Genomic DNA, 17,954 nt, shown 5'->3' with positions numbered 1-17,954 from the left:
AATAGAGGATGTGACTTTTTTCTTCCTTTTTTTCATCTAAAGCTGCATAGCAACTGCACCCTAACCATGCAGAAGGAAAGATTGTTATTAGTTTTCCACTTTTCTTTTTTTTTTTCCACACCAAAGCCACAGACTACATAATGTAGACAAACTTTTTTATTTAAAGTAATGATGTCCCTGAATTAGTCAGGCTGGGAGAAGAGAGGAAAATCCAAAGAGTAAAAGGAAACTCTTTTAAGGAGACCCATTCTATTTTGATGGAATAAACCATATTATTTTCTGTGTTTAATATTATTATAAGCCTTTTACAGTTGTACTAAATAAAAGTTGTGCTAAATTGTTTTTGTTGTGACTGAAAATGCACATAGGCAAGCCTTTCATTCAGAAGTGTGATTTCTTTAGCCAACTCTTATTCTTAGAAAAGGTATATCGTTTAGTAATTCACAGGTAGTTTTGTAAGTTTTGTACTTCAATAAAATCATGAATGTTTGTGGGTTTTTTTTTTTTTTTGACTTAAAGAAATGTAATGCGGAAAAATCTTTTCATTTTTTATTTTTTAATGTACTAGTATTAATAGTTTCAAAGTGCCCTTTCTTGATGTTCTTGTCAGGGAAGCTGAGTTAACAACCTATTATTATGTACTCCTTACCAAGCTGTTAATAGCTTTAGAGTATTTTGCAGGAATTCACCTGCTGCTCATAAAAACATTTATGTTGCTGTAGGAACTTCACCAGGTTGATGCATCTTGTATTTGCAATGACCTTGCAAAAACTATCTGGTTTTCTTGTATATACTGCCAGAAGTACTAGTGTATTATATTATCAGAATAGCAATTCTTTAGTGATTGAGACTTCTTCTTTAAAAAAGTATGGTCTGTACCTGTCCTTACGTTTTTTTCAGATTAAAAATTTTGTGTTTTACCAACTCAAAAAATACTGTTTTAGATGAAGTTAGTTAAATTGGAAATGGACGCTTCTGTGATGCAAAAATAGAAACAAAATTTTCTTTGTTTTGAAAGTGGAAGATCAGCATTTTAGTTTACCTGTTAGATTGTTTGCTTCATCCTTCAAAATTTATGTTAAACTAGTCGGAAAAAGACTTCAGTATTTGCCATATACTCCTCTATTAACTCACTGAGGTGTTTGAAGAAAACATTAATTTAAATAATTTGTATATTAATTAATTAAATTATCGTGTGTTTTAATATACAAATTATATTAATTAATATAATACATAAATTATATTAATTGGTTAAATTATTAATTAAATACTACTTTTGATGTAATGCCAGCATGAGCAATATAGTCATGATTCCAGAGATGAATTCAGCCCTTTTAAGTTAACATTACAAGACAGATGTTTGCTGTCTGCATGTGTACAGGTAAAAAAAATGCACATACTCACTAATACACAAAGAACGTAATATTTCACTGAATTTCGATATCTATTGACAAATTCATATCTGAAGAGCTTTGCATAATGACACATGCTACACAATCTCAGGGTTGTACCGATATAGAGATCAGCAGGTTTCCTCTTGCCTCTCATTTATCACTTTTATTGGAATGATTAAATTCAAACTTTAGTTAGTGTCAGAGTTTGTATTTTGGAATCAAAAGTGATTTTGGTTGAGTGGTGTTGAAATATATATTACTGTTTTCAGCATTATTCTGAACTTGTAAGTCCTGATTTTCTCTGGAGAAGAAAACAGTTGTCCCAAAGAACTTCATACACACACACACACACGCAAAGTTATCATGTGAAATGTAACATTCATGTGGATTTAAATTAGTTCTATTGACTTCAGTCGTTTACTCCATCTTCACAATAGCAATCTGAATCGATTCTATCTATAAAAGTAGGTAATTTGCTTACTTAAATAAAAGGGATAGTATTGTTAGTAACACTGAACCACAATTAATAGCTCTCTTTTGTGTGTCTATAAAGCAAATCAACAGCTATGGATAGTTTCGCTTTAAACATGGCTTTTTTCAAGCTGTTACGTATCACTAGGACTCTTTTCCATCGCTGCCATTTTTTTCTTGTAGGTAGGAATATATACAGTAGCAAAGGGAAACAGAAAACTGTACATTAGTCTGCTGTTCTAGGAATAAAAGATGATATTTATGTAGATGGTTCTACCTAGGCACAAACCAGTCTTAAAATCAGCCCTGTCACTGTACCTGTCCTCCCACTCCAAGATGCTGAAATACATTTTAAAAGGAGTTGGAAAGGCTTGTTGCTTCAAGAGGTTTTTAATACAGTATGCAGTCTTCACAAGGGCATTTGTAAAAATGTATACACTACACAAAGCAATTAAAATTTTCCCGTGAAGGAAAATTCTTACAAACCTGGAAAAAATATACACCACATAACAGGAGCCCTAATCCAAACCCTGGACCTAACTACCTGTGGGCATTGTAAGGGTTCTGAAATTGGGTAAATTAAACATTTTTTTGTCAACACCATTAAAGCTGGCTGAGTTTTGTGTAGCATGTTATACTATCAGTGTTATACTATATTTTTAGGCTTGCTAGATTGAATTGTATTTCACAGCTTTGAAAGTATGTTGGTCTTTTTTTTTTTTCGTAAAAATAGAGCACTGGCAACATCATATTTTAGGAAGTCACCATCATCTTCTGAAAAAAATTGAATCATTGCCTTTGTATTGAACTTTCACTTCAGTTCTAAGAGAATTCTTTACTTCAAAAATGTCTTCACGCTTCAATATGAGATAGAGGAACCACTTGTTTGGGTACTGCCGTGGGGGAATGCTGCAGTTTTGTGTGTACAGCATTACTGTAATTATACCAATGCTGATAATGCTAGAAGAATACCCGACATACATCTCAGCAGCTTAGGGACCTGGAGGTGTCTGGACTGTTGCTTTTTACATTTCAGTTTTGGGGTGGTCTTTTTTTTTGTATTACATAGGTTGTCCCTTTTTTTTGTCTTTCCTCCAAGGTCTTGCATTTTCAATTTAAAAAGTCATCATATAGTCACCTACTTCCCATCTTTAACTAGAAGTACAATGCCTATGATTTACAGAAGTATATTGGGTTTGACTGAACAAATCACTGATATTCATGGTTATTCACTATTTCTCATAGATGAGGAACTATACTATATTCAACAAAATCACCAGGAAGCAGACAACAAAACTAAAGATAGTTATTTTTTTAAAAACAGTTCACAATTAAACTTGTTGCCTAAAGATGTTTTGGAAGCCTCTAGTAAAATTGGTTCAAAAACATAATTAAATTTGTGGAAGAAAAGTCTACCATGAGCTGTAAAATATAATGAAGTATATTTAGCTAATTAAGAAACCCACTAATCTGCAAATTGCTGGACTCGGGGCTTGGGGGATGAGGTGGCAGTGTTGCAGGTAGGCATGGGGAAGAGGAACTTAGATTTCTTATATGTGTCTCAAATCTACAGTGGCATATACCGGTCCTGATTCAGAAACTTGAACTACAAATCTTACACACCAAATGAATGACTTGGCAGTTAGCCTACTGGCTGTATGTATGTGGTTCTGTGGGCTTGTCTCACAGCAGAGAAAGTCACAGAAGGCTTCCAGTCTTAAAATTTTTGAAGGATTGCATCTGTTTCCTGTCGAGCATTATTTGTCAGCTGGTTTATTATCTGATTACAAAGCAAAGCTAAGCATTAGCTATCTCAGAGGACACTACTTTACTATCCAAAGATGACAGCCGCTCTTTGAACACTAGTTGAGTTGATTTTCACCAATAATAAGGAAGTTCATGCTTGCTTTTTCCAAACTAGAAAAGATAGTGCAGAGAAAAAAATAAAAAATAAAAAATAAATGAACGAATGAAAAAAAAATAAGAAAAAAACTCAAGAAGAACTGGAGAGGCTGAAATTTTTATATGCTTAAGTTAGAAAGGCTACTGAAGACACTGTTGCAGAGGTTTTCACAGGTAAATATTTTTAATTAGAAAACACATGTTATCAAAGTAGTTCATAACTGCTGGAAAGATGGAATTTAATGTTTGAGATTATCTGACAATTCTAGTCATGTTTCCCAGCTCCCTTTATTATATTCTGATTGCACCTTGTTCAACCACCAACTTAAGGCACAGACCTGTTTTTATTCCTCTCAATTTAATCCCCTTGTCAGTATGATCAGCTGTGTCCTATCTGCTGCCTTCACACCTGCTTTTCCTGCTTGGCCCTCCATGTAAACCACATAGCATTGCTCTTCCTACCTCTCACCTCACTGTGCTTGTGGGAGTGTTAACTGTAGCAGAGTCACCGCATCCTCCCTTCTTCTCACTTAATTTTCCCCTTTTTTTTTTTTTGTGTGTGTGTGTGTGGTTTACCTCACATTAACTCATTTTTGTCTTTCCAGGTATATAATCCAATTAAAATGAGGTTTGGCTGGGTTTTGACCTTTCCATATTTTCTTTATGATTGGTTATCTGCTCTTCCCCTTTCCTAGTTGACAGCTTCACATTATGTATGGAGAAAGTGATGAGCTGACTGGCAGGCAATCAGAATATAAAATACTGAAAGGCCAAACAGATAAAGCAGACTTTAGTATTTCAGCTCCCCATACTGTTACATCTCAGATTAATGACAAGGGAGGTTGAGAAGGGAAGGGAGAAGATTACAGCCTGAAGTGGCTGATGCTTTAAAATTCTGCAGGTTTCCTCTCTGAAGCAAATACTATAATCACCTGCAATTTTCTTTATGGCCCCACCTTTTCCTGTCAGAGTTTTCCTCTTAGGTCAGATTGGTTGTCACAGCCTTGTAATCACTTTTTTTAAATTTACCCGAAGTTTGTTAGACAGCTGGAACTGTAAGGTACAACATTTTTAGCAAGCATTTTTTTTAAGAAGGTGAATGATATCTTTGACTATTATTGCTATTATTGTAATTTTTCTTATCTCTCTATATATTTCAATGAGGCTTTACCTAATCCTGCTGATCATACTGTAATCAGATAGTAATTAATGTTCAGAAGCACGTTTGAACCTATGAATCTCTTCTCTAAAATCTTCCAGATATTGTTGTTGGCATTCATGTTAAGAGATACACTATAGGTCAAAATAGCCTAACAGAAAATCATGTACAAAATGTTATAAAGATAAGCTTTCAAAGATAGATTTTGAGTTTCCCAGGTGTAGTTAATTTTCCTATTTTTAATGTGGTTACTCCTCTTTACAGTGATATAAGTGAGATAAGAAGCAATATATGATTAGGGGCAATAAACATTTCAAAATCATTTTATAGGAATAGTCACACTGCAAAAAAAGAACATATTTTGGGGGAATTATTGGAGACAAGTTTGTTGTGAGACAAATCACAGGCAATTTCCATAAATTACAACTATGGAGGCTATATTTGTCTTAGAAAACACAGACAGTAGTAACCAATTCCACAGTTTGCTATTATTTGACTGCAACAGATTCTGTTTGAACTGATTAATCACATTTGACTATACGTACTAATCACCTACTGTTTTATTCTAATATGTATTGCAACGTTAAAGTTCAGTTGAGCTCAGAGGAAATTACGTGCCATCATGGTTTTTCCAAGGGAAAACTATGGAAGGAGTAGGAGTTTTCCTTTCACGATGGCCCAGAGCTACAATTAATGAAAGTTCTCGGCTTCCAGAATTGTGGCCATTCCTTTAAAATAATAATGCTTCCTCTGTAGGTTACATTGTGTATATCCTTCAAACTGATGTATCTAGGAAAGTAGAAAAATGTGAATAAATGGTCTCATAAAAGATTCTTTTTTGTTATTGGTGCTTTTATTTAAACATTCATAATGTCTGAATCACAGAATTCGGAATCTTCTTTACTTTAATGCAGTACTTATTCAGCTTTGATATTGTGCTTTAATGCACAGGAGAAAGACCTGGTCTCTGTGACATATAGATTGAATCTCTATTAGTATTTCCTCCTTTTAGATGATAGTGCTCCAAAAAGGCTGAGGAGGATTGTGTGGCTTAAGTACAGAATTTCCTTGGTAGAAGACAATGGATATAATCCAGAAAATCTATTTGCAAACAGTTGATACTAAATTCAATTGTTGTTTCTGTGGATTCTTTCTGCACACATGCATTTGGAAGTTGTAGGTAGGCAACAAGTGTGTTTTCAGCTGGCAGAGGCCTATGAAAACCCTTCCACCAGTGTCAACTTAAGAAGGTTTCTCAGTTACTCATGGGATTCAATGAACTGAATGCCTTGATTGTCATTCATAAAATTAGCTAGGCACAGAGTAAACTGCAAGAGAGTGGTAATTCCTGGAGCTCCCTTTATATATTTTATAAGATATAAAATTATATTTGGTTATCTTTTTCAAATGCTAAATTAAGTACTGATATTATTTTGATTAGAGCCGTGTTTCTCTTTACTACTTAAATACTAATAGTGACAAATGTTAGACTGAAAGGGCCTGACATTTTATCAGCACTTTACTGGTAAAGTTAATCTTTTAAAGGCTACTTGAATGTGAAAAGCAAAATTCTACATTTCAGCTTTTATTTCCATTAATTTTTCTTTGCAGTATATATTTTCAGTAATATTTTTTTCTCACCCATAAAATCGTATATAAATTCTTTGATAGCAGTAGGAGTCTAAACTGATAAAAGGTATTCACATTTTGTTCAGTCTTTATCAGTATTTTACTTCATGTACGTGCACAACGTCTTCATTTCTGTGCTATTGCCCTTTGAAATAAGGCGGGGGAAAAAGAGAGAGCAGCATGTTCTGATAGGGGTGATATACGAAGGTTTATCTGTTTGTTTGCAGGTTTTAAATATCATCAGAAAGATGATATTTTCTTTTGAGCTTATGAGAAAAATGCTAATATCATGATAGTAGTGCATCTGGGTGTTGAGTGAATATAACATTCATAAATAAAGTAGCTTCTTTCAGTGATGTGTAATGAAGAACTATCTTTTAGTCTGATGATATTATACAATAGAAGTATTTCGTTACAGCATATGTTGATGGAACAGATTCAGCTATTCTGATGTATTATGAAAGCAGAAAACTTTTCATTATTTTTTATACTCTGATACTGCTGCTCCATGAAATCAGTTTCCCTAGTCTTCAGCCATTAGCACCACTGTAACTTCCAATCAGTCAGCCAATGTATTTAGATCTGAAAAAATATTTTGTTAATAAAACCAAATACAAATTTAAGATAGATATGTGTTCAGATACTTGAGTAGTGTTCGCTACAGGAAAGAGTTTGATTCTGAAAAGTGCTTGTGTTCATGAACAGACCAAACTGTCATGGATTTGTGAACACTGTCTCTCAGAAGCACGACAGAATCCAGTGACAAGAAGGATCACACAAACAACAAGAAAAATGCAATTTCCTTAGAAATAGAAAAAAACATGTTCAAAGTTCATATTATAATTCTATGTTTAACTTGGATAGTCCTAGGCTCTGTATTACGTTGTGTAATAACATTGATATCTCTTGTATGGATTATATTTATGTTTTATTAACAGGTTTTCCCAAGATAGATTTGCAGTAGGTTATGGAAGAGGTCTTAAGAATTTCCTCATATCAGATTCTGACTAGTAGTTGTGAGAGTATATTTTGTTAGATAGACTAGTTTAGCTTATGCCTAAACCATCAGCCCCTGTGTTCTCAAAACTACTTCTTACAAATCCTGTGCCATCTAAAGATCACAATGTTGGTTTGAAAATAATGTGAAGGATCAGAACATTTCTCATATTTCCCGTCTTATATGAACCCTGAGCCATATGTAAGGGCCAACAGTTTGCTTCCTACTTACATGCAATGGGAAATACAGCTATATGAGTGAAACTATTCTTTCATTTTGCAGATTATGTACAAATCCTCTGTAGTTATCAGTAAATACAGAACAGATGTAGTCCTTGGCATTTCCTGTGATCCCAATCCTGTCACTGTCTATCTATCACAGAGCACACTGTAGCTTCTTCTGGCCCACAAAACTAAGCTTCCTTTCCATGGAAAATAAGGTACATGACAGTATGTATGGCTGATACATGTCTAAATTATGACACAACATAAAATCAGGTTCTGGTAAAAGCATGCCTAAACATCCAGGAAGTACATTCAAGTCTTGCAGTTTAAGATTCAGTTTATGAACCCCAAATCCATGCAAGAGCAAGTACATATTATCTGTGGCAAGAATGAGACACAGCATCCCATACTTCTCCACACATTGGAATTGAGGTGTTTTATTCTGAGACTGTCTTTAGTCTCCCTGGTCATGGCAGAAGGTTGACCAATCTTGGGAGTCAAAGCTTTCTGTTTACTCCTAAACTTCTCTCTGTGGAAAGCTCTGGCTTCCAAGGTAGGTTACAAATCTTGTCATTGTCATGAGGAGAGAGTAGTGGCAAAGTCATTCTTGATCCTTGGTAACTTCTGTCTCCACAAGTACAGCTGTACGTCTGTTACAAACTGCAGATAGGATTACCTAATACTGTATTAGGTAGTGTTATTAGCAGAGATTGATGGAAGCTGAAATTTTCCAAAAGGACTGGAAAATATACTCCATGATTTCAGTGGAACAAAATGAAATAGAACAAAAAATAATATGTCATGAATTCCCCATCTGGACGCCTACCTGGGCAACCTGCTCTAGGGAACCTGCTTTGGCAGGGCAGTTGGACCTGATGATCTCTTGAGGTCCCTTCCAACCCCTACAATTCTGTGATTCTGTGAATGCAAATTTTGCTGGACTACACCTTGTCTGCTTCCTAATGTTTTCTTTAAGAAGCAAAACTCTTAAACTTGTATTCGTAGTGGTCATGTTATGCTGATGGAGCACTTCATCACCTTTTCAAGTAAGGAAAATATTTCTTTAGTAAACTCAAACTTCCTACTGCTGGTCACTACATTGAAGGAAGGATGTGTGTGTGTGTATTCCTCCACAACGAAATGTGGTAGGTATTGCAGTTACTGTCTCAGTTTCATTTTCACAGACATTGCAGAATATTTCTTTGTACTCCAGCAGTATGTGACTGATGCAGAATAATAATCTGTGTCTTGGTCAGAACATCTAGTAGTTAATAAATTCATCCACTTTTCTCCTCTACAGAAAATTGAATAATATCCAATATACTGTCAGCAGTGCCTTAAACTGTAAGGTCATTTGGCTAGTTCCAAATACACATGGGGTTGTTATATCTGTCCTTCTGTAAATCTTATTTTGGAAGAAGGCCGCAACCTCCTTTCATTCAAAGACAGACAACTTTGTCATTGGCATAAATGACTACTGGTCAATTGAGTACCATGAATATACTTCTCTCAGTAGTGAATTCTGTTCTTAGTACTCTATTTTCCACACCTCATTATGAAGCATGATTTAATACTTACAACATCTAAACTGTATTCTTTTTCATGAACTAACAGCTTCATTGCTGTCAGTCCGTAAATCCTTTCAAATTTACAACCTAAGTTTAAATTGAGGCTTAACATCTAGCTTTTTTGCAGGGAAAATGTTCTTTCTGCTGTTGTAATTAAGAGAAGAATACAATAAATGAACCAAATTAAAAAGAAAAAAAAAGGCAGAAAAAGAAAGAGAACTGGGATGTGGTGTATAGTATTTGATCACTTCCAAGTGTTGATTTCCTGAAGCACATAACAAAAATCTTTTCTCTCTCTGAATATTCTGGTAAAAACTATCCTGTTGGAGCTCTTGTCTAGTTTCAACCCTCAGTAATGGTTGCAGCTTTCTAAAAAGTTAGCCTGTTTTTTTAAGAAAATGGTTGAGAGAAATGAAGTTTTTTGCCAAAATCACAACGTGAAAGTAATTGAAAGCTAATGCATGTTGCTGTGAAACCCTTCCCCATTTCTTCTATTTTGTCAGTGTGATTTTTATAAAAGTTGTTTATCTTGACAGATAATTTATCATATTTTTTTCTTATGGCACAAAGCACTGAATGACACAATATGATGAAATGTGAGCTACAAACATCACCATCTACAATACCATATTGTGGCTGCCTAAAAACATGTAATAGCTTCTTGCCTCTTTATGAAAGAAATAGAAAGAGTGGTCAGTCATTAAAATGTCTTTCAACTGTCATCAACCTAAAAATTGCAACTGCATCAATGTAGACATAATGTTTACAAATTAGTTTCCAATAACTGAAAAAAATATTTGGATGATTTTAATCTGCAGGGTCTGAAGGTAAGTATCTGCTAGTGTTTCTTCGCTGTTTGTGTATGCTAAGGGTAACAAAATGGCACATTTGCTGTAATTTGGAAGTTTCCTGATTTACAAGAAAAAGTGACTTTAAATCTTTTCTACACAATTTTCAGGATCCAATGGGTTTTTAATAATCTGGCTGTAATATTATATATATGCTGCAATAACCCAGAAGCTAATACACATTTTCTATTAATTAGCAGACAAAGCAATGTCTTCCAATATCAAACATACATTGATATATTTCTTTTTCAATTATCAGAAACATTTTTATTTTCATTTCCCTTGAGCCATCATTAGCAAGAGAGGAAAAAAAAATGTTCCTTAATTATCGGATATATTGTTGGCTATGCCTGAGACTTTGAAACACTGTAAGTGTAAGTAAATTTTGGAAAATAATAGCATTTACATTTCTGACACATGAAGTTATCAACATGAAGAATTAAAACAATACCATGAAACACTGTTTTTTTAAACTTCTGTGTGGTCTTGTTCTCTCTGTTTTCAGACCTCTTTGATACAAAGGAAGTTCTGCATTTTATTCTTTAAAACTGTTCTAGAATTATTCTTCTAGTCCACTCCATTTGCACCTCTTTGTCTGTCAGTCTTCTGTGAATCAGTGAGGAAACAGCGTAAACTTCGTGATAGTTATTGCTGTCTTTATTGACTGGAAATTCATCTTTCTGATCTTTCTAAAATGAAAAGAAAAAAAAAACCTTTTTTATGGATACAAATTACTGTTAATCAGCTGTCTTGATTAAATGTTGCCATCACGGGCCTTGTCACACTCATTGTCTTTGACCAACTAGAAATAAGAAATTATACTTGATAACTGTTCCACATCCTTGGCTAGGAAACAGCTATATCCCAAGTGCTGTATTCTACACATGCTGTGGCTAGCCTGTAATAACAGATATAACATAGCAGATATAGATCAGATTGTTTTCTTCAGAAGTTCGTTGCTGACACTGACCTTCTGCAAGAGTAAATCTGAGCAGATCTTGGGGAGTTTCCACTATTTTTGACATTTCCATTTTCATCCCCCTCTGAAAGAACCTATTTCTTTTTCTAATTCCATCCAAATATTCTGAAACTTCATTTCTGAATTCCAGCAAGTCATAAAAAAGAGTAAAGTATTAAATGCTCTGTACTTGATTTCAAGCAGCAAGGTGGTCGGAGGAAAGGAAATGGCTGTCAACTACTAGCTTGTACAGTGAAATCCTTTAGCTGATAATTTCCTCCTTACCTCACAGGCTGTGGAGCCTAAATACAAATTTCCAGAGTGTCCCAGAGTATAAAGCCTCTGCCCAGCTATGTCTGGATGATGATGGATGGGGCACACAGTGCTTGCTAAATCTTTGAATGGAAGCATAATAATATCTGTACAGAACAAACATGTGCTATTTACATAAGCATTAATGAACATATCCAGAGTCTTTCCTATCATGTCTTTTCCTGGACTGAAATGTAAAATTAGTGTCTTGGAATGATACTATATTATTTAACAGGTAGGATCACAAACAAGGCTATACCTATGATTTCTTTTTCAGTCACACAATTTAGTGTGGCCTTAGGACAGTGCAAAATTGCTTGTGAGTTTTTTATTATTTTGTTTTGTTTTGTTCTGTTTTAGTTTGGTTTATTTTTTCCCCCTAATTCTTGGATAGAAAGCTGTGCAGAGGAAAAGGATCTGGGGGTGCTGGTTGATGCTCTCCTGAACATGAGCTGGTAGTGTGCCCAGGTGGCCAAGAAGGCCAACAGCCAACTCAGGAATAGTGCAGCCAGCAGGAGCAGGGAGGTGATCGTACCCCTGTACTCAGCTCTGGTGCAGCCACACCTTAAGTACTGTGTTCAGCTTTGGGCTCCTTACTACAAGAAGGGCATCAATGCCCAGAGAAGGGCTACGAAGCTGGTGAAGGGCCTGGACCACAAGTCCTGTGAGGAGCGGCTGAGGGAACTGGGGGTGTTCAGTCTGGAGAAGAGGAGGCTCAGGGGAGACCTTACTGCTCTCTACAACTACCTGAAAGGAAGGTGTGGGGAGCTGGGGGTCAGCCTCTTCTCACAGGTAACTAGTGATAGGACTAGAGGGAATGGCCTCAAGTTGAGCCAGAGGAGGTTTAGGCTAGAAATGAGGAGACATTTCTTTTCAGAAAGAGCAGTCAGGCATTGGAACGGGTTGCCCAGGGAGGTCGTGGCATCACCATCCCTGGGGGTGTTTAAGAAAAGGTTGGACCTGGTGCTTAGGGACATGGTTTATTGGGTGACATTGGTAGTAGGGTGATGGTTGGACCAGATAATCTTGGAGGTCTTTTCCAACCTTAATGATTATATGATTTTGTTAAAAGACTTAGTCTCTTTGGGTAGAAATATACACACTTTACTTAGCAGCTTCATTACTAAGTGAATTCAAGTCTTGTGTTCTCCAAAACTGCATAACCTGGCCAAGTTACTTGTTAAAGTATATTAGCCCTCTACACACAAAAGTCCCTGGAAGTTGCACATATAACAAGGGTATAGAATAGAAATTAGCTCTACATAACACACTGACTATTTGTGAAATTTCTATAAAGAAACATGGGAACTACTCTGCGTAAGCATTTTCTATTTCCTTGCAAATCTAAGTATTAACCTATTATACCTTTTTTTCTCAGATACGTTCTATTTTCAAACTGAAGCAAGCTTAATCTCAATATGTATATATACATATAAATGTTCCTCACCTTAATATGGTTTTCTGTCAGAAGAAAATTGATTTTTTTCTGAAATTTCTCAGAAAACGAAAGCTTAAAATCCACTAACCCTCTCAAAGTGAAGTTATAACATTTCAAGTAATAGGGGAAATCTGATATTTAGAACAGTTGTTAGATCATGTGTTAATTGTAGTCTCCATTCATAAGAATACGTGGACAGTGTCCTACTATTTCAATTTAAATATGTATTTCTTGATTTTTCAAAATCTTTTCATAGACAGTGGAACAAATCAACGCTTCCTCTTACTCCAGTTTCTCAAATTCTTTCCACTGTTTGAATTGAGCATTAAATGCTATTATTTTAGATAGTGGTCATTATTGTGTACCTTTCTTTCCTTCACTTAACAGAATGATTAAGTTGTTTTTTTGTGTTTTTTTTTTCTGATTTATTTTTCTTAACCATCTCTTTGTATGCCTACTGGGGGAATACTGATATACCTCCTGCCCTATGCTAATGTGACTGTTACACCTTGACTGAAGTTGACTCAATGTGTTTACTGTTTGTCTTATATAAAAAATGTGTGTTGCTCAGAAGAGGTTAAGAGTTCAACAGAATTTAATTGAAACCTATTCTGCTGGCTGTATCTCTTCTGTGAACTGGATTGCTTCCTTCTTAATAGGCTGGAAACATCCTTTGAATAACATATACAGTAGTATTACTGCATGATACAATAAATGTATATGGTGCCCAATGCCACAGTCAGGTTATTAAGCTCATGTGTCAGTTTGGGGACAACTGCTGTAATACAGAAAAGTTAGCCTTAAGGCACCATATAAAATATTACAGATTACTGATTTATTGAGTGATGGTAACTAATGACAGGAAATACACTCTCTCTTAAATTATTCCCTCACGTAAAAGCATAGTCAATGATGTGCTTAGCAAAGCTGCACTTTGTGCAGCAATCAATGTGGCTGATCTCCATACTACAGCAGCTTGTCTGCAGTAGTAATTCCCAGTGATCTCTGTAAGGGTCAGGAATTCTCAGAAGATCCCCAAGATCAACTCCTAGGAAATTAACAGGGGAATTTCACAGGAAGTGTCTCTTTTACAGAGTGTGAAAGGGAATTTCATGTATGGCTACATTACAGCTACCTGGAAAAAGAAATAAAGTTCAACACCAGTGAAGCAGTTGAACCATGCTAGAAGTTTACAGACTTTAAAGAAAAAGTTAATTTTTATTTTCTTTTACCCACAGGTCTACCCACGGATAGCGCCGGCATTTTGGCACTACCTGCGGGTAGAAGTGAGTAGCGGGTATTTGAATACTCCCACATCTTTACTTTACAGCTTACTAGTACTTACTGACCTCCTAGTTTGTCCATTGTGCAAAAACAGTTAGCTGCCATTTTAGCTGTCATTTTCTGTGAATGTAGTCTTGTACTAATTCCATATTGTTTTGACTACAGTGTAATTACTAACCTAAGTCACAAAGATGTGATATGTTTATATGCAAGACTAAGGACAAAAAAAAATGAAATCTAAGTCAAGGCCATATCATACATTGTGATTATAACACAAAATCAAAGTACTGAAATCCATATCTGCACCTCCTTTTATAAAAACATTTTACATTCATGAGAAGAATGTGGAGCTTCAGTTTTGCTATATAATTTTTACAAAATTTGTACAACTCAACTTGATATCATTTCTCCCCTCTTTTGTCCCTCAGGAGCATGAGCAGCTCAGCTATTCCTCCACAAGGTCCAAGGCTCCAAGTGTTATCATCACAGGTCTCAAGCCAGCCACCAAGTATATATTTCATATCAGAGTCAGGACGGCAGCAGGATACAGCGGCTATAGCCAGAAGTTTGAATTTGAAACTGGAGATGAAAGTAAGTTTTACTGAAGGGAAAAAGAAATCAAATACAATAGAAGTAGCATTTAATTCTATAGCAGTCAGACATTGAAGTTTGAATGTCTGAATCCATACAATATGCTTATCACAGAGTGACCACAGCTGTATGATAAAAAAGTAAGTAAGCCTCAGCCTCACACTTCTGGATTCATTTATTTTTTTGAGCAGCACGTAGAAATTTGAGACCACTGTTCCAGCTGAAGGAGTGTTTCCTTCTGTAAGATTTCCTGGTTTGTTCCATATCCTTTCACTTTTCACTTAAAGATGGCCTTCCTTTTAACATGTGGAATAATTCTGAGTAAGTCTTACGTGTTATGTAAGTCCAGCAGCTTCATGCAAGCTCTTAAAACATAGAGGTGGAGTCTTTTCTCTACAGTTTTTAGTCCCAGAATCTATAATTATAAAAATTAAAACTTTTATATGTATTTCAACAAGTCTACTAAATTTGCCAATGAGAAGAAAAAAACCCTACATATTCTTGAATTACATGCAAAAAGACTTGACTCATGCTCTGAACAATTTTATATTGATCTTATATATTACCCTGCACTTTCAAAGAAACCATGAACGAGTTATTTACAAGCGTTTGAGATAAAATGAGTGTAGTAGATATAGCACTAAAACACTCATTAATGGAATTACTTTAATTTACCAATTATGTATACTATGTTTTTCATTAGTGTTTTAGAATTCAAGTTACTTAAGCTAAAGTACAGACTCAAAACTATACAAGTGTTTTCAAGAGCACCCATGGGTTTGTGTTCCATTTTCATTGCTTCTTAACTTCTATTTCAAAAATGTTTTAGGGACAGATTTCCAAGTACTTAATACCTAATTGGACTTCTGAAATTTTCCTAGGTACTTAAGCCAATTGGTTTGAATAGACATTAAGCACTTGGGTGCTTTCCAGAATTCTAGTAGATCTTGTCTGCATCTACTGGTGCAATAAATACTAGCCTTTAGGCACAGTGGGTCATAAATGTTGTCAAAAGTAAATGGTATTTAAACCTCTATGAGCCTATGTCATATACATAGAAATGTGACTTAGCCATCCAAATCAGGAAGGCTGTGGTTCCTGTGACATTTCTTGCATCAGCACTTCTGATAAAAATATCTCCTGGGAGTGAGAGTCTCTGCCTTCCAAATCCCACATCTTTTTCTCAGTTGCACTAATGCAACTGCTTGGTTGGGTTGAATGGTGAGGTAGAGTACAGTGTTAATCCAGTTTAAAAATAACTTTTTATATGGATCGGAACAAGTAATTGAATCCATAATTGGCAATTAATTGAGTTCAGTATCAAAGACAAAAAAAAAATTAAGTTGACCACTGCTACTATAAGCAATGCTGTGGAACCTTAGTTGGTTTTGAACATGCTTGTAATCCATTAGTAGTGTAGACTTGGATCCAGATGACGGACCCAGTGGTGTCATTGTAAGTGACCCTTCCCTAAGATGTCATTCCAAGTATCTGAGGTCTGAAGCAGTTCAAATCTCTGTAGACTTCCATAATGCCATAGTGCCTGGGGACTGTGTATATTGAAGCTCCTCTAGCTCCAACACCATGAGACAAAGAACTAAGGATGGTACTGTGAAAAGCATTAACAGTAACCTAGAAGCCTGAGTTTTTCTCCAGACTCACTGGAGGCATAGGATGACTAGTAGGGCTGCATGGTTCAGTCCTCCATTTTAAGATAGAAGAACAGGTCATAGGTTAAAGTGATGCTACTCTGAGTTTCTCTCAAAAATGGGTAAGTATAATTTTCTCTCACTGGGAAATGAATTACCCCAGCAACAAAAATATGATCCATTAAATAATTCAGTGTAAAAAAATATACATATATGGTTATTTGCTTCATGTGTAATTTATTTTTTTCAAATTTAGATTCCATTTTGGAGAAGCATTGGATTTTGCAATATGAAATGGTGTCATAATTGATGCTTTGTTTGAAAGTTCACTGGCTTATAATAATTTATAGCATGTATATTTCTACATGTCTGTCTTCTCACTGCATGGGAACACAAGTTTCCTTCAGAAACAGGGATATCTTGAAAAAAACAGATTTTTAGGTTTCAACACTCAACATTTAATGCCTCAATTACTACAAAGCATTCTGTGTGAATCTTGATAGTAAAACATAAATACACATTATATATTTATTATTTGCCAACATGTGTTGGTTAGGCTTGTGCCTGCCTAAAAGTATTTAATTTGTTGCAAAATGAGATAATTGTGTGATGGAGAGGAAATGTAGGCTTTGTTTAGGATCAGCTGAGATGAGGGTAGAGAGAAATTCTGCAGCTCAGTTTGAAATGGTACCTGGAGCTAGGTAAAGACTGCAGTTTAACTGAAACGGTAGTTCAAAGGTCTGTTACAGCTGTGGTCTTATTTAAGTATTTCTACAGTACTGCTTTAGATTTCAAAGGAAAAAAGAAACAAAGGGAGTGCCTGGTAGTAAATATTTCTTATTTCAAATGGAAGCAGTGCTCAGTGATCAGTCAAATGATAACCATTGCTCTCCAAATATTGTTCTACCTCAAAGCAGTATTTTGAAAGTAGTCCTATTTTAATCTTTAATGCAGCATCAGATTATTTTGGTTATTCATTTGAACCCCTTTTATAACACCAACCAAACCTGTGTAACGCAGTAGCTTTTTCAGACAGTTTATGACAATAGATTAAAATGTAACATCTCCAGCAATGGGAAGCTCACCATATTTATAGGTAGGTAGTTCCAGTGCTTAGCCCTTGTTATTAAAAATTTGCACCTTGTTTATGGCCTTTGTTTTTTTTTAGCTTGTATCTTTTGACCCTTTTCTGACAAATTAAAAAGGCAGATACTATCAGGAATGTCTTCCTCTTCTAAATGTGTGTAGGCCATTTTTAAGAATACTCTCATCTTTCCCTTAAGTGAGAAAAATGCTCTCTCCCTCTAAAAGGCAGTTCATCCAACCATTGAATCAATTTTGTAGCTCTCCAGAATTTTAGCATTCTTGTTGAAGTATAACATCAGAGCTGAACCTGATACTGAACTAGAAAAGTAAACCTGTTTATGATGCCATAAACAGTCATAACACCACTTACCTCCTTATAGTTTAGTTTTCTTTTACTTATAGGTCCAAGTACTTGCTGTCTCAACTACAGCATTGCTTTACACA

The 17,954-nt window shown here is 35.3% G+C and overlaps 1 protein-coding gene across 12 annotated transcripts in view; it reads left to right on the top strand.

Annotated features, from left to right (window-relative positions):
• EPHA6 (EPH receptor A6) overlaps positions 1 to 17,954 on the top strand; it is a 517,785-nt gene that overhangs the window by 364,448 nt on the left and 135,383 nt on the right. For 10 of the 12 annotated variants that reach the window (XM_067001793.1, XM_067001791.1, XM_067001775.1 and 7 more), the window contains 2 exons: positions 14,139 to 14,186; positions 14,613 to 14,775. In XM_067001793.1, the coding sequence (XP_066857894.1) occupies positions 14,139 to 14,186; positions 14,613 to 14,775 (211 nt within the window). The remainder of the gene's footprint in view (positions 1 to 14,138; positions 14,187 to 14,612; positions 14,776 to 17,954) is intronic. The other 2 variants (XM_067001836.1, XM_067001782.1) reach the window with 1 other exon arrangement.

Source organism: Anser cygnoides, chromosome 1 (genome assembly GCF_040182565.1).
Source record: "Anser cygnoides isolate HZ-2024a breed goose chromosome 1, Taihu_goose_T2T_genome, whole genome shotgun sequence".
Lineage (NCBI taxonomy): Eukaryota > Metazoa > Chordata > Aves > Anseriformes > Anatidae > Anser > Anser cygnoides.
The sequence above is the reverse complement of the archived record's forward strand: the minus strand, read 5'-3'. Positions and strand labels throughout refer to the sequence as shown.